General features: G+C 41.4%; 1 protein-coding gene across 1 annotated transcript in view; it reads left to right on the top strand.

Moving 5' to 3' along the window:
- The window catches only part of LOC138975610 (uncharacterized), a 62186-nt gene extending 49116 nt beyond the window's left edge, over positions 1-13070 (top strand). Inside the window, exons 4-8 of the mRNA XM_070348332.1 lie at positions 4741-5137; positions 8129-8369; positions 8935-9127; positions 10109-10162; positions 10488-13070. Of these exons, the coding sequence (XP_070204433.1) occupies positions 4741-5137; positions 8129-8369; positions 8935-9127; positions 10109-10162; positions 10488-10719 (1117 nt within the window). The 3' untranslated portion in view covers positions 10720-13070. The remainder of the gene's footprint in view (positions 1-4740; positions 5138-8128; positions 8370-8934; positions 9128-10108; positions 10163-10487) is intronic.
- Positions 13071-21348: the final 8278 nt, after the last annotated feature.

Below are 21348 nucleotides of genomic sequence, written 5' to 3'. Positions count from 1 at the left end.
TGCGTTGCAGTCACCCTCCATTCAATTAGGGAAAATCCATATTCACTTTTTGCAAGTCGGCTGCTGCTGCATTTATTTTAAAGGAATCTTACTGACGCATTCAGGCATAACCAGTCCTTGTAATCTATGGCAATCATCTTCAGATAGGAGAGAGAGAGAGAGAGAGAGAGAGAGAGAGAGAGAGAGAGAGAGAGAGAGAGAGAGAGAGAGAGAGAGAGAGAGAGAGGGTGGGTGGGGGGGGGGGGTTGGGGACTGAAAGTTTGTTACTGTTTATATCTTTGAGCGCAAACGGGAGGGATGAAATGATTTTCTTGCAAAGTTTCCAAGTGTGCGTGCATGTGTGTGTTTGTTTGTGCGTGCGTACGTGCGCACGTGTGTGTGTGTGTGTGGTTTATTCTGAAAATTCAGTTGTTCCTGTTATCAGAGATTGACTGACAACAACGACATGTAATAATATACTGTGTTGACCAGAAGACATCACATATTACTTAGCAGCAAGGTTTGTGTGTCATGGAATATAGCTGATGCGACTTTTCCTGTATTCAATGTCGCAGGCAATACATGTATTTATACATGGTTTATTATGCCATTCCCATAATCCCTGATTGCATGGATTGAGCGCAACGCGGCATGCACTTATTATTTCACCAGATGAGGTATTAACCTAGTCAGCAGCAAGGTTTCTGGGGCAGTAAATGTTGCTGATACGATTTAATCAGTATTCATTGTCGTAGGCAATGCACGTATTTTCTGGGTGGTTTATACAATTTCCATAATTACTTCCTGATTTAATGCATTGAGTGTAAAGCGTAATACTGTGTTGACCTTATGATATAGGCTACTACTTAAATAGTTAGCAGTAAGGTTTATCGGTCAGTAAATAGATACTACTTAATATATGATCAGCAGTAAGGTTTAGCTGTCAGTGAATAGAGCTGACGGGACTTATTGAATATTTAGCGTTGAAGGCAACTCAATACACGTACTTTCTGGATGGTTTTTGTCATTTCCATGAATTATGTCCTGATTTCACGGAATGACTGTAACACATACACTGTAGGCCCTATTGGCCAGATAGATGATGTACTCGTTAGCTGCGATGTTTATAGGTCAATGAATATCGCTGATGGGACTTATTCGGCTGTACTGTGTCGTGCTATGTTGAGTTGGCGTGATGAGTAATACTTCTGATAGGATCTGGATCGTGGACTGCAAAGGAATTAGTGTTTTCTCAGCGCATTATGGGGTCTCTCAGTTCTTTGTGTTGTCGGTGGTACGTGGAATGGATAGAAGTGCTCTCTTCTCCTTGTCAAGGATTGTCATTGTCATTGTCTCCAGTCCCTCCGTGTGTCAGTGCGTGTGTCTCTGTGTGAGTGTGTGTGTGTGTGAGTGCCGCGGCGTGTGTGTGTGCGTGTGTGTGTCTCTCTCTCTTCACTGACGCTCTCTCTCTCTAACTCTAACTCTCTCTCTCTCTCTCTCTCTCTCTCTCTCTCTCTCTCTCTCTCTCTCTCTCTCTCTCTCTCTCTCTCTCTCTCTCTCTCTCTCTCAGAGTCTCTCTTCACTGACGCGTCCTCTCGCTCCGGGCACTGACTTCCTTCTAGCGAAAAAGCCAGAATAAACGCAGACGTTTAAACATAGACTTAACGAGCACAGCAGACGTACGCTCGTTGTTTGCATTCGGATTACCAGGTGCACGGCATTCTCAGCCTGTGCAAACTGCTGGGTACATGCACAAAATGTGTGCATCCCAGGTGTTCTCATGGATGTTAACGATAACACTGGAGACACTCTCTTTTTTACGTTTTAGAACATTAAATCATAAATTACCAATACAGAAAGGCCGAATGTTAAATATACCACATAACGAAAGAATATGTGTTAAATGCCAGTCTGGAGAACTCGGGGATGAATTTCATTATATATTTCAGTGTCATTTTTTTGAAAATGTGAGGAAAAGGTTTTTACCATTGTATTTTCGTAGAAATTCAAATGCAGTCAAATTTAAACATTTATTTGAATTAACAAAGAAACGAAAGTTATTGAATTTAATATATTTTATTAAGAGTATTTTGAAAGAGTTCTGATTATTTGATCACGTGGTTTTTTTTTTATTAAAACAAAAACAAACACAGAAACATATACATTCCTGTAAAAAAAAGTATGATTACAATTATTTTGTTATGAATTAAGCTTGATTCATTTTCGGTTAATTAGAAGTGTTGTGTCTCATTAATACATATATCTTTTTTGTCGTGTTTATTGCAATTTTTATTTTATTCATGTAACCCTAGGGGTTTTTGAAATAAATATTGACTTGACTTGACTTGTAACAGTTTAAACTGAAGGAAAGGAGTCAGACTGATTAGGACATTATCTACAGACAGTGGTAGGTATAATGAGTGTACTGGAGAGGGACTAAGCAGAGTCGGAGAGGGAGACTGAGAGAGAGACAGAGGGGGGCGTGGGGGGTGTACACGAAACACAAAACACAGAGACAGGCGCGCGGACAGACAGAGATGCAGACGAACAATCTCAGAGCACACACAGAGCAAAGGGGCGCATTCGTTAAGACATGGTGCCTGTATGGGTGTATACAAAAAAAACACACGCACGCACGCAAGCAAGCACGCACGCACACACAAACACACACTTATATGGCAAGCATAGTCGCACCCACACACGCTCTCTCTCTCTCTCTCTCTGTGACGTGTGTGTTTCTTGGAAGGGGGGGGGGGGGGTGCGGGACGAGGGCGAAACAAATTCTTTGCCCTAAAATAATCCATGCTGACTGACAGACAACGATTTCTAACTTGACCAGGTAATCGAAACAGTTTCACAACATGGCATCTCTTCTTTTTAGAAAAGCAGCATTATTTATTCATGGCTGCACTGTGTTTACACTTAAAGCAATCAATTGCTTTGTTTACTTTTGTGGAACTGATTGCCTACGCAGGATAAAGTTAGAGGCAATCTTCCCCCACAAACCAACAAAGCACAGAATTGATTCTCATCAGAATACTGACAACTCACGCAAGTTTGCCTGTCAGAGACATTTTTATGCCCTTATCCTACGTCTGTGGGCAAGTGTGTGTGTGTGTGTGTGTTTTTTTTGACGATGTTGAGTTTTTTTCTTCTTATTGTTTCTTCAAAACACAGACATATATACATTACAGTGGATCAACACAAGTTTACGTATATTTAGCAGGAATTCAGATCTGTGCATGCACATGCATTCTTGCACACACACTTTAATGCAGAAATACATGTACGTGCGCACACACACGCGCGCACACAAACATATGGATGCAGGTACATGTATGTTGACAAACGAAAGCAAGTATGCATGTGCTCACAGAGAGAGGGGGTGGGGAGGGGGGGGGGGGAAGAGAACTGAATACTGAGCACTCTAACCTGAGCTGTGTGGGTCATGCATGGCCGGTACCTTCGTTTCTGTGACCAATAACTCAACTGGATGTACGTGTATTGTTATTGCTACTGCACTGCAAATTCACATGTTTTGTTTGGGGTTTTTGAGTCACTCAGTTGAGAAAAAGTGACTCTATGTAATCGGTCAGTGTTAGTCTGTCCGGTCGGCCCGGCCGTCCGGCCGGCCGTCCGTAGACACCACCTTAACGTTGGACTTTTCTCGGAAACTATCAAAGCGATCGGGCTCATATTTTGTTTAGTCGTGACCTCCAATGACCTCTACACTTTAACGATGGTTTCGTTGACCTTTGACCTTTTTCAAGGTCACAGGTCAGCGTCAAAGGAAAAATTAGACATTTTATATCTTTGACAAAGTTCATCGGATGTGATTGAAACTTTGTAGGATTATTCTTTACATCAAAGTATTTACATCTGTAGCCTTTTACGAACGTTATCAGAAAAACAAGGGAGATAACTAGCCTTTTCTGTTCGGCAACACACAACTTAACGTTGGGCTTTTCTCGGAAACTATAAAAGTGACCGGGCTCAAATTTTATGTGAACGTGACTCATTGTGTTGTGAATAGCAATTTCTTCCTGTCCATCTGATGCCTCATATAATATTCAGAACTGCGAAAGTGACTCGATCGAGCGTTTGCTCTTCTTGTTTTGTTTTTGTATTTGCCAAGCACATCATTGTGGGGCTTTTAATCAGTAACATGCATCCGTCTACAATGTATCATCATTCATCCGCAAATTCACATGTTGATAAGCTTGATGACCTGCTGTACAGAAAGCAGAATGTGTGTGTCTTAAGATTGATCGTTTAAATCAGCCTTACTTTCATAAATGAACAGATCCCGATATCAGGTGTTTTTTTCTAGATGAACTTTTAAGTAGCTTTACAATCGCGAGTATCTGTTCCTTTCTTCAAGGAGAACCCTTTATGCCAAACGGTACGGAATATCCGGAAGCCTTCTTGCATGTTCTTCTTCTGCGTTCCTAGGTTCTGTTTCAGATGTCAAGGTAGATGTGTGTGGTAGAGTCGACGGTTCATGCAAGGTCTTGTTTTGGAACCCTTGGGTTTTTCTATGATTGCCGCTCCCTATGGCCAGTGGGAAGTGTCTCAAGATTTAAGCCTATTGATGTTGTCTTTGTCTTCGTTTATATGGATCTGGCATGATCAAGTTTGGTTATTTTTATTTTGTTTATTTCTTTGTGGCTTTTCCTTCCAGAATATAATATAGCATATCCCACGTAAGCGCATCATTCACACTTTCTTTAAAAAGGGATTGTTTTATTGTATAATTTTCAGGGAGTACTACTGGGCCAACTACGTGACAGGACTGGGAGCCTCGTTGCACGAGCTGGGTCACACCTTCGACCTGGCGCACACGGCCACGGGGGTCATGGCCCGAGGCTTCGACGACCTTCACAAGGTCTTCACGGTCCAGCGATCACGAGGCAGCAGAGCCAGCAGCGTGGAACGGCAGCGTTACTCTTCGTGCAGCAGTGGTGGCAGTAACATCTCCAGAACACCATCCATCGCCTCCATCGCCAGTTTAGAGGATGGTGGGGGCGGTGGGGGTGGAGGAGGAATTGCTGTTCCTAGTGTTGGAGGTGGTGGTTTCAGTGGAGGTGGTTCAGGGTCTGCTGTGGACATTCAGCAGAAGCGGTATAAGGATGTGTGCTACGGGAGTCCTTACAAGCGGGTGAGTTTGGTGCAAGGTGCATGCATAATGTCTCTATAGAGTCCCCAACATACAAATGATGTGCATCATTATATGTACGTACAGAAAAGATGTCCAAAATGACATGTAAGCATGCACAAATGCTTGCACATCAGTACTAACCAACAGACACAATATACAGACACACACACACACACATACACAGAGACAAACACACACACTGACACACACACACACACGCGCGCACACACCAACACACGCACACAAACTACTCTCTCTCTCTCTCTCTCTCTCTCTCTCTCTCTCTCTCTCTCTCTCTCTCTCTCTCTCTCTCTCTCTCTCTCTCTCTCTCTCTCTCTCTCTCTCTCTCTCTCAGCAGGAGTCGCCCGGGTGTGGTAAACAATGTCTTAAATGTAAACTGTAACATACATGTAATATCACCTTCCACTAAATCGAGCTAAAAGTCAGACAGCAAATGCTTCAAAAAATATAATCATTTATGCTTGGTTGTCTGGATGGTTTGGAAGAAAATGATAAATCAAAGTGATCGATGAACTTAAAATTAGCATTTTTTATAATGCCAGGGCAGCTGGTCTGACAAGTGACGCAAAGCAGGCGGAGTTGGAAAGAAAAGAGCAAGTGAGGGGCGGGTGTGGGGAGATCATGGGGTGGGGGAGGGTGAGGGGGGGGGGGGGGTGATGGAAGGCAGGCAAGAGGTAGGCAGAAGAACTTGGGTTGTGTAGTAGGGTGGAGCCGTTAAGAGCAAAGTCAATTTTTGTCAGGATGATACACCCTGTGTCTGATGTGTCTGAAAACACCTCCGCGCGGAGGGGTTTTGCAGCCAGCGCAGTGAAGATAAAGAGGGAACATTTTCTCGGTTCGCGCGGAAGCAAGCAGGATGTCTCTAGACTGGATAAGGGAGTGAATGATTGGAGCGAAAGTGGGACACTGTATCTGTGTGCACGTGCGTGCAAATGAGAGAGGGAAGGGGGGGGGGGGGGTATGACTGCTTTCGTGTATAAGCACGACATATACTAGAATGGGCGTTTGTTTTCCTCAGTGTGTGAGTGGCAGGAGGGAAGGATGTATATGAAAAACAGTACATGGTGGAGGGGGAGGAGGGGTTGGTAAGATTCTTAAATCATTTGTCTCCGAGAGAGAGAGAGAGAGAGAGAGAGAGAGAGAGAGAGAGAGAGGAGAGAGACTGAGAGAGAGAGAGAGAGCGGGGGTGGGGTGGGGTGGGATGGGAGTCGAGGTGGCAGTTCTGGCAGTAACTTGGTACAAAACAAAAAAAACGTCAAAAACTCATTTAATATGGACGTTACAGTATTCCGATAGGGCGGCTGTATTTGGCATATCGATTTCCACCCTCCATTGTATTCCACATTAGGGAAATCAATTCAAATCAATTGATGTGCATTCAAAATGATTGCAAGGTCATACTGGGTCAAGAGGTGTGGGAAATCAATAAAGTAAAATAATTCCAGCAAAAAGCAAGGGCAGAATAATCGCTTCCATTAAACTCTTAATGGTTTGTCCCATCCCTTGAGTAAGGGGAATGATGACTGACTCACTTCAAGTTTAAGAGGGGAAAGGTTGGTTTGTTTATTTTTTAACCAACACAATGGTTATGCCCACCAACACGCACGCACGCACGCACGCACACACACACACACACACACACAAACACACACACGCACGGCACACAAATATGCATAAATGAGTGCACAGAAAGGGGGGGAGGTAGGGGATGAGTAGAGATTGAGAGAGAGAGAGGGAGAGAAAGGAAGGGAGATAGAGAGAGAGAGATTGTGTGTGTGTGTGTGTAATAGTGTGTGTGTGTCACAGTGTGTGTGTGTGTTGAAACATCGTTGCCTGTCATCTTTGTACTAACTTGTTAAATTTAAAAAAAATGACAGTTCAGTGATGTACTACCCTTTCAAGACAAACGAACTTTATGCTGTTCTGCTTTTAGCTCAATTACTCAAAAAGGGAAAAGTAATTTAGAAATACTGAAGTTATTTTTGTCTGCATTGTCAGACCTTGGTATATTCCTTGGACACCATGCTGTTTGCTTGATAAGGGCAAAGTGCAAGGGAGGAAGCACCAAGAGGGAGATGGGGCCGGGGACTGACTAGGGGAGAGTGTTGATGATACTTGTTGGTGAAGTCAGGGTGGGACGGAAGGGGTGGAAGTTGTTTAGAGAAAAAAAGGGGGGGGGGGGGAGGTAATTCAATCAGCCAGTTGTATAAATTTTGTCTTTGTTAAATTGATTTTGCTCGCTCATTCGTGTGTGTGTTTGTTTGTGTGTGTGTGTGTGTGTGTGTGTGTGTGTGTGTGTGTGTGTGTGTGTGTGTGTGTGTGTGTGTGTGTGTGAGAGAGAGAGAGAGAGAGAGAGAGAGAGAGAGTATAGCACAAACAGGCACATATTTTCACTGATGCATGTTTTTTTTTTTGTTTTTTTTTACTGCCATAGAGATCGAGATTTGGGGGTCAGGGGTACGTCTGTGCAGGCTTGAACGGTTAGCACACACATCGATGGAGCTGAATGTATTATTCCTTGTCATTATGTCTCTTTGTTAAGCAGCGATTCTCTTTCTGTCTGTCTTTCTTTCTGGCTCTCTTGTTCTTTCTGTGTCTCTGTGCATCTCTGTCTCTATATTTCTATTTTGTGTGTGTTGATCTGTCTCACTTTCTGTGTTTGTCCGTCTCTCTTTCTGTCTGTACTTTTTGTTCATCTCTGTCTCTACTTGTTTGTCTGTCTTTCTTTATAAGTCAGTCTGTCTGTCTGTCTGTCTGTCTGTCTGTCTGTCTGTCTGTCTGTCTGTCTGTACTTTTTGTTCATCTCTGTCTCTACTTGTTTGTCTGTCTTTCTTTATAAGTCAGTCTGTCTGTCTGTCTGCCTGTCCGTCTGTCTGTCTGTAACTCTGTCTGAATCTATCAGCCTGGCAGCTCCTTTTTACCTCCTTTGCTTCACAACATCTCTTACCTATCAGTGATCTACATGTACAGGTATTTGACGGACCAGGGTCACGTCCCAGCAGCTCGGAACAGGTGTACATCGCTCCCCCTCCACTGGTGGTGAAGGTGGAGAACGCGTTCAAGCCGGTCAAGTCCCCCTCCCTGACGTTCTCAGTGAAGAACTACGATGGCAGTGAGACTCACCGCACCATATCCCAGGATACTCAGGGCGAGCTGGTGACAGAGCTAACAGTCAGCTCTGACGGCTCTCTGGTTGGCAGCATTGCGAAAGGTAATTGGTGCAATGAAATGTTGATTCATAAGGCCAAACAAAAATATACGTTGGTTTAGGGTAACATGACACACAAAAATAGGGTCGGTAAGTCGGCTTTTTGAGTCACTTGAGAAAAAGTGACTCTATGTAATCGGTCAGTGTTAGTCTGTCCGGCCGGCCGGCCGTCCGTAGACACCACCTTAACGTTGGACTTTTCTCGGAAACTATCAAAGCGATCGGGCTCATATTTTGTTTAGTCGTGACCTCCAATGACCTCTACACTTTAACGATGGTTTCGTTGACCTTTGACCTTTTCTCGGAAACTATAAAAGTGACCGGGCTCAAATTTTATGTGAACGTGACTCATTGTGTTGTGAATAGCAATTTCTTCCTGTCCATCTGATGCCTCATATAATATTCAGAACTGCGAAAGTGACTCGATCGAGCGTTTGCTCTTCTTGTTTGATTTTTATTTTTAGTTTCGGTATGGTTCGCAAAATGTGCCAAAGGTTTTTAAAAAAAAAAAATTTACCACTGTAATCCACAACGAGCTGCATCATTGACTTCTTTGTGTTTCTCCCAGAGCGACGTCCAAGTTCCATCTCCACCCAGTCTCACAGTTCAGCGTCCAGCTTGTCTCCTAGCGACTCCACCCCCTCCACTCTCCCCAACTCCCCGGAGGATCTCACGCCGGCCCAGATCCTCCCCAACGTCCACTTCTGTGATGCTGGTGCTCACTGGTCACGCTCCTCTGCCGTCCTCCTGCGCTTCCACAGGTGAGAAACACACACGCATGACGGTACACACACATGAACACAAGCACACACAGATATGCACGCAAATGCACACACATTCACTTCCCCAACATCCGATTCTTAGACACGGTGCTCATTGGTAGTAAACAGTGAAAAGAAAAGAAAAAAGTTGGGGGGGGGGGGGGGGGGGGGGTGTCGTTTGAACTTGATCAGGCTCCCTGTAAAATAGAAACAAAGTCACCTGAAGTTTACCAAACCTCCCTACTAATTAAACCATTTCTTGTGCTCTTTGATTGTTCGGGGTACTGTGCAATCTGCGTGCACTTGCTCAGGTTAACCCCCCGCGGGTTAGGGGGAAGAATTTACCCGATGCTCCCCAGCATGTCGTAAGAGGCGACTAACGGATTCTGTTTCTCCTTTTACCCTTGTTAAGTGTTTCTTGTATAGAAAATAGTCAATGTTTGTAAAGATTTTAGTCAAGCAGTATGTAAGAAATGTTAAGTCCTTTGTACTGGAAACTTGCATTCTCCCAGTAAGGTAATACATTGTACTACGTTGCAAGCCCCTGGAGCAATTTTTTGATTAGTGCTTTTGTGAACAAGAAACAATTAACAAGTGGCTCTATCCCATCTCCCCCCTTTCCCAGTCGCGATATAACCTTGAACGGTTGAAAACGACGTTAAACACCAAATAAAGAAAGAAAGAAAGTTGCTCAGGTTAGATGGTCTACACAAATTATAGCTGTTACAGGTTCTATGGTTGAAACGGTTCTAGTTTGTGTTGATAGTGCGCCAGCTGTTGTGGGAACTGAATTACAAAATGCACCTATACTTAGATACCCACTGCTGGAATCATGTAATGTATAGCTGTAGGCAATACATCTTTGAAATCAGTGTAGGTTGTAACTAACAACATTTCTATACATACTTTTTTTACAAGAGACTCGCCATTTGTAAAATTTATAAGTGATACATGTATTGACAGTTTATATTTTTATTTCAGATGGTTCAATTCACCTGACCCAAATGATCCTCGCAAAAATCCACAATTAGAAGGGTAGGTTTATCAAGGCACAATTAGTTTACAGGCCAAATGAAATATTTGAAATGGAAGTTTGTTTTTTGTTTTGTTTTTGTTTGTTTTTTGCGCTATGGACCATGTTTTTGTTATCAACTGTAATTGCAACTTTCTCAAAATGTTCAGCATCTTATTCAATAGTTAATTACATAAAGTATGTCTGTGAATTGCATCAGAATTTCCATTTTCACTTCCACCTTTGAATTCTGTCAATTCTAGGAAATATAGTGATCTTACTTTTAATGAAATTTATCAATTATCCATCCCCACTAATTGCATGTTAATTAACCCTTTTCATCCACAGACTCAACATCAAGTCTGACAGTGGCCTTCGCATTGTGGAACTACGCAACGATGCCGACGGAATGGTCTTCCATCACTGGGAATTTCTGAGCGAAACGCCCCCCACACACTTCATGCTCAAGCGATCCCGCATCAAACACGTCCCTGAAAACTGCTCGGCTGTGGTAGCGCTCGCTGAGGACAGTTACGGCAACATTATGAAAAAGAGGATAAATCTGGATAAGATTCTGTGATGATGGTTTTTATCATTTATGGAGTAATGTGAGTGATGTGTTCGTCAGTGAAGTGAAGAACCCAGTGCAGGTGTCAGTGAGTCCGGAGAGTGCCCTTGTGGCACCGGAACTTGACAGTTATAGCAGACATCATCCAGCGCTGCCCAAGATATGCCGCGATTGTGACAGACGTCTGGTCGACAACACTGACACTGTTGGCACCACAACACTGACAGCTAGCAGACTACATCCTCAAGCGCTACCCAAGATGCTGTGATTCTGCCAGGCGTCTGGCCAACCACAACCCAGATACAGACCAAACTCTAAGGCACCGTGGAGAGGCATCTGGCCAACCACAACCCAGATGATGCAGACCAAACTCTAAGGCACCGTGGAGATAGAGGCATCTGGTCAACCACAACCCAGATACAGACCAAACTCTAGGGAATCGTGGAGGAACTGCGGAGGACTGCTGCATTTATCGTGGAGACGAGTGTACTTGTCTGAGGAGAGGCAAACAAGGAAGATTGAAGAAGGAAACTTAGTCAACGAGTCAACTGTGTAACGTTTTGTTTCCGGGTTGTGTTGTTTCCTTTCGGTGCAAAGACAGAGTGCGTAAAACTTCTGGGGAAGGATACAATGAAACTCTGTGAAACTGTTGTTTGTAGTCATGGCTACCATGAGTAGCTTTGTATTTTACAGGAGTTTGTTTAACAGAGAAGACGTAGTCATTGCCTCTTAACCAGAGTTGGGCCTGAAAAAGTTAATTCTTTTTAAAGGGGTTTCACTGTATCAGTGGAGAAGTATGTGGTAATCGGCAATTGGGATGATCAGAGGCGGTAAAAGAACAGGGGTGTGCTTTTGCGTAGCAAGTTGAAATCTTGGGAAGATTTGATCAAAGATAATAACCATCAGATGGGTGTTTGTGCATGTGTGTTCATTTTGTTGAGTTATTTGTTCAGAATGCAGCATTTCACATCTTATTCTTTTGCCAGTGGTTCGTCAGTGTGAAAACAGGCCAGTGGAAGTGTTTCAGAAATGTTTTGAACACTGTCGCAATACAACTATGTAGACAACTTTAGAAACATAGAGTGGAGTACACCAACATTTTAAATAAACTGTAGATTTGTACATTCTAGACAGTTTAGAATCAGATGGACTTGCATGAGCCATTTATCTTTGCCTTCTTTTTAGAAAATGCAAACAGGATAGGACAATACAGAGGTCAGACCTTGTCTGTATCGGCTCTCAAAGTTGTTGGCCCAAGTCACTTGCATAGAAAGGGAAACAACTGCTGCTTAACTTTATGACACGGAAAACCATTGCATTAATACCCTGTCACATATATCACTCCAGCAGTTTCTGCGAAAAAGTGTACTCCATACCGTACTGTTTTAATGTCAATTTACTGTGTAGTATAAATATAATAAGGTCAAGTAGATTATTGTCTGAAGAAAAACTGTCTTGAGAAGTATTCTGTAGGATATACTCATACAGACACAGCAGAACCTGCTAGTCGACTGTTCAGTGCCAAACTCTTCAATTTGATAGCAAGATCTCATGTCAATGTTGCACTAAGTGAGTCCGGTTAGGTTGTGAGGCCATAATTGGTGTTTTTCTTCACGTGTTATGTTGTGTTCTGAATCTTCTTTTAGTGATTTTAAGATCATGACTCCATCATCTAGTTTACATGTTTGGCTTGAATGGATTTGCAGATGCCATCATTTGGGGAGATCAATACAAAAAAGGCCGCATGAGGACTACAAATGTTCGTGTAGTGACAGGCACAAGTCAGTGATCACAGACAACGCATACTTTCGTTGACAACTATGTTTAAATCAGTTCAAAACTTCTTCATCTGTTATATTTGCAGAGCATTGTTTGGTTGATGGTTTTGTACAGTGGAACCCCCCTTTTAAGACCTTCGTGAATCTAAGAAAATCACGTCCGAAAAAGGAGGGAGTCTTACAATGGGAGTACATTTACAGAGGTTATGGGGCGGGGATGTAGCTCAGTCGGTAGCGCGCTGGATTTTTATCCAGTTGGCCGCTGTCAGCGTGAGTTCGTCCCCACGTTCGGCGAGAGATTTATTTCTCAGAGTCAACTTTGTGTGCAGACTCTCCTCGGTGTCCGAACACCCCCCGTGTGTACACGCAAGCACAAGACCAAGTGCGCAACGAAAAAGATCCTGTAATCCATGTCAGAGTTCGGTGGGTTATAGAAACACGAAAATACCCAGCATGCTTCCTCCGAAAGCGGCGTATGGCTGCCTAAATGGCGGGGTAAAAAACGGTCATACACGTAAAATTCCACTCGTGCAAAAAACATGAGTGTACATGGGAGTTTCAGCCCACGAACGCAGAAGAAGAAGAAGAAATCGGGGTCTTAAAAAAGGGGGGGGGGGGGGGGGGGGGGCAGGGGAGGGGCTCCATTGTATAAACTGCTCATGCATGCTTAAATAAATCATAATTTGTCATTTGCTAGAAATATATTTGCTGTGGATTGTGTGCATACTTTGTCAGATGTACTTAGGTTTTAAAGTATAGGTATTTAAACTTGCTTTACTTATAGTTATGCATCTCAGGGTTTCAATTGGTTAGGAAAACTGCAACATGTCAAACTTGCTGTTAGGAAATCAGATATGCTGATTCAAACATGAATATAAAAATGTGGTCAGTTGGGTTATTTGACAGCTGCATATTTATATTTTAGGTATATTTGTTTTTAAAGGGGTAGACATTTTCACACCCGGCCATATGCCATATGATTAGATCTGTGTTAGGAGTGCATGGATTGTTGTGGAGTAAAACTATATACATGCTTACATGAAAAAAGATTTTTTTTTTCAAAATAAGTTTTAAAAGCTGACTGTAAATTGATTTCAGATGTTCTTGATGCTGCTGTTGTTGGTTCAATAACAATGTATCAACTTTGCTTGTAGTTTAAGTAATTAGTAGATTATGATTTGATTGCATAAAATGTTTTCATAATCACTAGTTTGAACTGGAATTATGCAAAATTCACATGTGAACTGTTCATAAATTTGCTATTTTCTCAATTATTGTAAATGGGTTTTTTTGTGCATGAATGGATGTAGAAGCATTAGGGTTGTGTTTTGGTGATTGCTGAAATGAATTAGATTAACGCAGCATTATTTTCACAGCTATGCAGACGTTGCTTAACATGTTGGCTGCAGGTGTTTTTACTTCATTGTATTGTGTGGCTCATTTTATCTGAAGTGTCTCTTGATATGTTCTTTGAAATCTGCAAACTTCCACATTAGTTCCAACATAGCCGACAGCTTTTGGTAGGAGGCAGACATTGACTTTTGTGTTCGTTCAAATACACTTCAAAGTTTTGTTTCAATCTGTTTAAAATTGTTGTTATGTACCATTTTGTCTGTATTTTTAGAGTTGTTTTCTTCTTTGAAGTTATTATTCTTATAGAAGCTTTAGTCTGCTATAATTAAATAAGCCAGTTTGGACATCGTTTTGCATAAGATAACACTTCTGTTGGTTATGCTATGGGCGTGTCAGTTAACCATTTTCACAGTTTTACATCAACAGTTTTATGTACCTCATTAATTCTGTCAATGTATATAGGAAATTTGCTGTTATAATGACAGTTGAGAATTTTCAGCAACATTTTCATCTTCAAGACTTATTAATTTGAGTTAATTGTAGGTGTGGTTTAGCTTTTACAATCTTATTCCAGCTTTCAAACTTTCGAAGCACATCCAGGCTCTTACATTCATGGAACATGAGAAATGCATTCATGTGGGTAATAGATTTGATAGCGTTTTGTATTCACAACTGATTTGGTTCCGTTGGAAAGAGCGATTATTTGTAATATAAGTGAAGCAGTTCCAGAAAGCAGACATTTTTTTTTCCCCCATCAATTTTGAGCCTTTCACCATGTAAATTAACGAAATACTATGTAAGGGTAGCTCTGAAACCTCTATGGCTTCCAAAACAATATACATGGGGTATTTTCATTGCCTCACACAGCAGAAGTTAAGTGACGATATCTGTGACTATATTATTAATCGGTATCATGGCAGCTTTCGTTGTCAGCAAAATTAAGAGTTGTTATTTTCATTCACTGTTGTGCCATACAGTTTTCTTTGTGTGGCATTAAGATATTGATTTGTACATAAATTGTTGGTTTCAGGCAAGCTCATAGTATGTGTGTGTACTTGTTCATAATTCTGCTGGGGACAGTATGTGGTTTTTACATTTAGTCAAGTTTTGACTAAATGTTTTAACGTAGAGGGGGGAATCGAGACGAGGGTCGTGGTGTATGTGTGTGTGTAGAGTGATTCAGACTAAACTACTGGACCGATCTTTATGAAATTTGACCTGAGAGTTCCTGGGTATGAAATCCCCGAACGTGTTTTTCATTTTTTTGATAAATGTCTTTGATGACGTCATATCCGGCTTTTCGTGAAAGTTGAGGCGGCACTGTCACGCCCTCATTTTTCAACCAAATTGGTTGAAATTTTGGTCAAGTAATCTCCGACGAAGCCCGGACTTCGGTATTGCATTTCAGCTTGGTGGCTTAAAAATTAATTGATGACTTTGGTCATTAAAAATCTGAAAATTGTAAAAAAAAATAAAAATTTATAAAACGATCCAAATTTACGTTCATCTTATTCTCCATCATTTTCTGATTCCAAAAACATATAAATATGTTATATTTGGATTAAAAACGAGCTCTGAAAATTAAATATATAAAAATTATTATCAAAATTAAATTGTCGAAATCAATTTAAAAACACTTTCATCTTATTCCTTGTCGGTTCCTGATTCAAAAAACATATAGATATGATATGTTTGGATTAAAAACACGCTCAGAAAGTTAAAACAAAGAGAGGTACAGAAAAGCGTGCTATCCTTCTTAGCGCAACTACTACCCCGCTCTTCTTGTCAATTTCACTGCCTTTGCCATGAGCGGTGGACTGACGATGCTACGAGTATACGGTCTTGCTGAAAAATGGCATTGCGTTCAGTTTCATTCTGTGAGTTCGACAGCTACTTGACTAAATGTTGTATTTTCGCCTTACGCGACTTGTTGTTTGGTGCCATCATCTACCTGAATTTTCTCATAGGTGGTATAAGTTATTACTGTTCTCAAGAATTGTATTAACCTCACACAGGCATTCACGCAAGCACATACATGTTTCAAACAGATGCAGACACAAGCTGTCTAATTACGATCATGCACAGGAGATTTAGTGCTTGCTTGATATGTGAAGAAAGATATTGTTCTAGAGTTGTGGATATTAATTAAGCCCATCATGTTGATATTCTTTGCAGCGTAATAATGATGACACTTATTTATGTGTGTTCTGATAATAAGAAGGTGTTTGTGTGCGTGTAATGCTGTATGTTCTTGTTGGCTCATGTTTTCAATGTTTTTCTTGCATTCTGAACCCCTTTCAGAGTTAAGGAAACATGCAATTTAGTGTTTAACCTGAGAGTGCAAGGTTTCCTGTTTAATTTGCTCCTTGTTTTTCTCCCCGTGTGCTTGTAATTCATGCAGCACTAATAGACGGTTTTCCAGATATAACTCGGTCAGGATTTTCGGCGGTCTGGAGGAGTTGGAGCCCCTGTACCGCAGACATTTTTTCACAACATCCGGAACGTTGTCCACGCTTCCGATCAGCTCTATCCTGCGATGAGGACGAGCAACTGACTGTGATGTTAATGATATGTGGCGTGCGCTAGATATGGTACCATTTTCTTTTGAAAATATAATCATCGGAGCCACGAATCGCCACGGATGGTTTGCTGATCACTGGAAGTGTTCGCTAAGCATGTGTGTTTTCCTAAACTCATGTGACCTCAAGCCAAACCCACGTGACCTCAATCAAAATGTTGTGATACGTGCCAGCGATCCTTTCCACAACAAGTTCTGAACTCCGATGAACTCGTGAACGCTGATTTTTGAAAGAAAAGGCTATCATATTGTGTGCGCGTTGCAGGGCATACACTTCGGAGTTGGTTGTTCGTCCCGATTGCGAGACACAGCCCGTCGGAGGCGTGGAGCGTGCTCTGGATGTTATGAAAAACCTGTCTGCGGTACAGGGGTTCCTAACTCCTCCAGACCGCGAATAATCCTGATAGTTATTTTGGAAAATCGTCAATTCAGATCTCAATCTAAACAATCTGAAGAGCAGAAATCTTAAATGCTTAGTGTGTAGCTATGGGAACCTTCTATGAATTAGATCTGGTCTCTTAAAAGTCTAATTCATGAGAAACTGTACAATATGTCATAAATATCTGAAGTTCTGTTTTGCGGTCTGTAAAAATCATTAAATCTGCTGTTCTTACACTCAGCAGCTGATGATTTTAGTTTTTTTTAAATATTACTGTGTATTTGTACTCATACTTTTATTGCATTAACAGTTAACTTTGATCTCAGATTAGAGATTCTGAAAGTAAAGGATATTTTAAAGACGTGTTGTTTTTAAGGGATTATTTTTTTTATACATTGTAACATTAAAGGTTGTGGTAACTGGTTTAACCACATATGCTGTATACACCAGTCATATATCTGAACTTTGTACTCTTGATTTTTATATTTGTGTAACCGCATTACCTCGCTGTCGTTTAGTTTGCATTTATCTCAGACTTGACTACAATGGGTTTTATGTTTTCTGTCTTTTACTCGAAGATAATTACTACCTTTACGCTACTTTTGTTTGATGATCACACACTGCTTCCACATTTGTTGAATCTTATTTTGTAGTAATGCTGATTTTTCTTCTTCTTTTTTTTAAATCTTATGTAACCAACGTTTTGGCTTTAAAACCTATGAATCTTTAGATGTTTGCTCATTTTTTGTTCATTCCAAGGGACTTTGCTTGCCAGATTGTTTATAAGGGAAGGAAAGTATTTCTAAACTAATTAATAGAGTACATATGGAGTACATATTGAAAAGAACTGCGACATATGAGTCCTAGCTAGTCAACGTTCTGTGAATGTCTTGTGGGTTTTTTAAATGGCTGGCATGACAACAACAACAAAAAAAGTATATGATATTAAAGAGACCTGTTGGCATAGAAACTTGTATCTGAAAATTACGGTGTTATTCTTTCCAATGAAATGATCATTTTTGTCAGACTTCTAAGTTCTTTAAACAATCTCAGAAAATATGTGCTATCCAAATTGTTAGTTCAGTGGTACATCATAAGTGCATGTGATGAAAGGACACCCTTGGGACCAACCATGTGTCCCTACATTTCAGGTGGCCTCTCATAACAGGTATATTTTAGTCAAGTTTACAGACACAGGAACAACATAAAGTGTCCTTTATTGGGAGGTGTCCTCTTATTTGATGCCACCCTGATTTGGTTTTGGAGTTGTTATTGCAAGAAACATTTTTTTCAAACATTTATTTTCGTGGACTATACAGAAGCTATGAGCGTCCAAATAATCTTTAACAAAAATGTTCAAGAAAAAGGTTAATTCAGAGCATCCTTCACCAATTCCAAGCGTGTTCACATTTTGTATCAGGCGGTTGTTGCATATTTTTCAGCAAGTCATTGTTTTTTTGATGATTTACTCGTATCTTTGAAGTCATAATTATTAGCTTCCAGACAGGCGCAGTGGCGTGGTGGTGAGACGTCGGCCTCCTAATCGGGAGATCTTGAGTTCGAATCCCGGTCGCTGCCGCCTGGTGGGTTAAGAGTGGAGATTTTTCCGAACTCCCAGGTCAACTTATGTGCAGACCTGCTAGTGACTTAACCCCCTTCGTGTGTACATGCAAGCACAAGACCAAGTGCACACGGAAAAGATCCTGTGCTCCATGTCGGAGTTTGGTGGGTTATGGAAACATGAAAATACCCAGCATGCCTACTCAACGAAAGCGGAGTGAAGCTGACTATGCTCTCAGAGTAAAGTTTGGGGAACCCAAATGGGCAAACGAGCTCACACGTAACCAGAAAATTCTGGAACACTGAAGAAGAATTATAGCTTCCACGGTCCGTTGGGCAGCAGCATTCACAAAAGCAGTATTCAATGATCATGTAAAAGTGTGATTTAATTATTAGAAATGTTATATCTGCAGGCGGACTCCAGGCCATATATACATGTTACCAAAGCTTGCTTATCACTCAGTTGATTTTGTTTATTTTTCTTTGTCCCATGTTGTGTTTCTTTTATTATAGATATTTCAAAATGCTTTCTGTGATAGGATTTATACACCTTTTCTCTCACGTTAATTTGTACACGACTGTTCCTATAAATCGGCTGTTGCTCAAATCTTTAAACTAAATGCAACCATTCCTATTTTTCTCTATTCTGATTTGAGTTTCCTTCACAAAGGATACGTTTCCTAGCTGTGATTTACATTTTTTCTTTAACCAGCTAAGTACGCTGAGTTAGTGAGTGAACTAACATTGTCAACGTGTTCTGTCTTGTGTGATGTCTTCATGAAGTGTTTATATGTGACCCTCCACCACGAAATGAGTCGCATGTCACCTCGCACGGTTCTGCGCTAGGCTTAATATAAGTCCGGGGAGTGTCTGGTAACAGTGTGAGGGTCACCTTAGTCACAGGCTTATAACTCAAACAGTTTTCGCTCTTTTCTAAAACGGTTTTCACCACTGGATAGAGCATAAAAAACCTCTTTAGGGAAATGTAAAAATATGAAAATCATGCAAAGGTGACATGCGACTCATACCGTGGTGGAGGGTCACATATCGTGTGAGTAGTTCTTGCTTTGTGGTGTCTTTGAATAACGACAGAGTCCAATACACATGGTAATAAACACTACAGTGGAGTTGTTATTTTCTTGTTTTACTCAGATGTGTTTCTGATGTACTTTTTTTTGTTTTTGTTTGTTTGTTTGTTTGCTTAACGCCCAGCCGACCACGAAGGGCCATATCAGGGCGGTGCTGCTTTGACATATAACGTGCGCCACACACAAGACAGAAGTCGCAGCACAGGCTTCATGTCTCACCCAGTCACATTATTCTGACACCAAACCAACCAGTCCTAGCACCAACCCCATAATGCCAGACGCCAGGCGGAGCAGCCACTATATTGCTAATTTTAAAGTCTTAGGTATGACCCGGCCGGGGTTCGAACCCACGACCTCCCGATCACGGGGCGGACGCCTTACCACTAGGCCAACCGTGCCGGTATGTTGTACTTTGTAGGAACAATAAGAGACTGCAGGTGAGAACAACAAGAACAGTTGAATGTACTCACCAGAAACATTGGAACAATTTGTGGTTCATTGTTCTTGTTTCTGGTGAGTATACATTTTCATTGTTATCTTGTTGTACTTTGTGTTCAATACTGTACACTCTTCAAAAAAAGTTAAGGATCGGTTGAAAAAACCGATCTAATTATAAACAAGAAGGGCAAAGCCCATACGACTCACATGCTTGACCTTTACATGACCTTGACCTTCAGCTAAACCTAGCAATGACATCATACACTAAGAACTGCTTTACACATTTTTCCTACCAAAATACACCCAAGGTCAAGGTCATCCAAGGTCATGCAACACAAAGCTGTTAATTCAAGACATAGGAAGTACAATGGTGCTTATTGGCTCTTTCTACCATGAGATATGGTCACTTTTAGTGGTTCACTACTTTATTTTGGTCACATTTCATAAGGGTCAAAGTGACCTTGACCTTGATCATATGTGACCAAATGTGTCTCATGATGAAAGCATAACATGTGCCCCACATAATTTTTAAGTTTGAAACAGTTATCTTCCATAGTTCAGGGTCAAAGTCACTTCAAAATATGTATACAATCCAACTTTGAAGAGCTCCTGTGACCTTGACCTTGAAGCAAGGTAAACCAAACTGGTATCAAAAGATGGGGCTTACTTTGCCCTATATATCATATATAGGTGAGGTATTAAATCTCAAAAACTTCAGAGAAAATGGGAAAAATGTGAAAAATAACTGTTTTTTAGACAACATTTATGACCCCTGCGACCTTGACGCAAGGTCAAGATGCTATGTATGTTTTTTGGGGCCTTGTCATCATACACCATCTTGCCAAATTTGGTACTGATAGACTGAATAGTGTCCAAGAAATATCCAACGTTAAAGTTTTCCGGACGGACGGACGCCGGGACGGACGGACGACTCGGGTGAGTACATAGACTCACTTTTGCTTCGCATGTGAGTCAAAAATTGCCAAAACATTAAACATCGACATAATAATTAAAAGATTAATGTGTTTGAATTAACAAATGAACAATGAGTCGACCTGGAATTTTGTTTGGCAGGCAGAGTTATTTCCCTTTGTGGGACTTCTCAAAAGCTTCTGCATTTTGGAAGAAAAAGGGCGGTTTTTATAGGCAATGAAATTTGCGGAACGCATGCCAGGGCAAAAGGTTGGGATGCACGTGCTACAACAGGGTCCTGGCTATGAACATCGCTCATCAGCTTGTGTTTAAAGGTTGACACGCTGACACAATTATGCACAGTAGCAACATGCCCCCACGAAGAAAACTGAGCGATTTGGATAGGGGAAAGGCAATAGGATGGCTACAAGACGGCGTTGCTGCCAGGCAAGTGGCCCAGAGGCTTGCAGTGGCTCCCTCTGTCATCATCAGACTAAAACAGAGATTCCACGCAACTGGAAGAGTGCAGGAGCGACAACGTTCTGGTCGGCCCAG

Source organism: Littorina saxatilis, linkage group LG9 (assembly GCF_037325665.1).
Source record: "Littorina saxatilis isolate snail1 linkage group LG9, US_GU_Lsax_2.0, whole genome shotgun sequence".
Classification (NCBI taxonomy): Eukaryota; Metazoa; Mollusca; class Gastropoda; order Littorinimorpha; family Littorinidae; genus Littorina; species Littorina saxatilis.
Note: the sequence above shows the minus strand (reverse complement) of the source record. Positions and strands in the feature narration are given on the sequence as shown.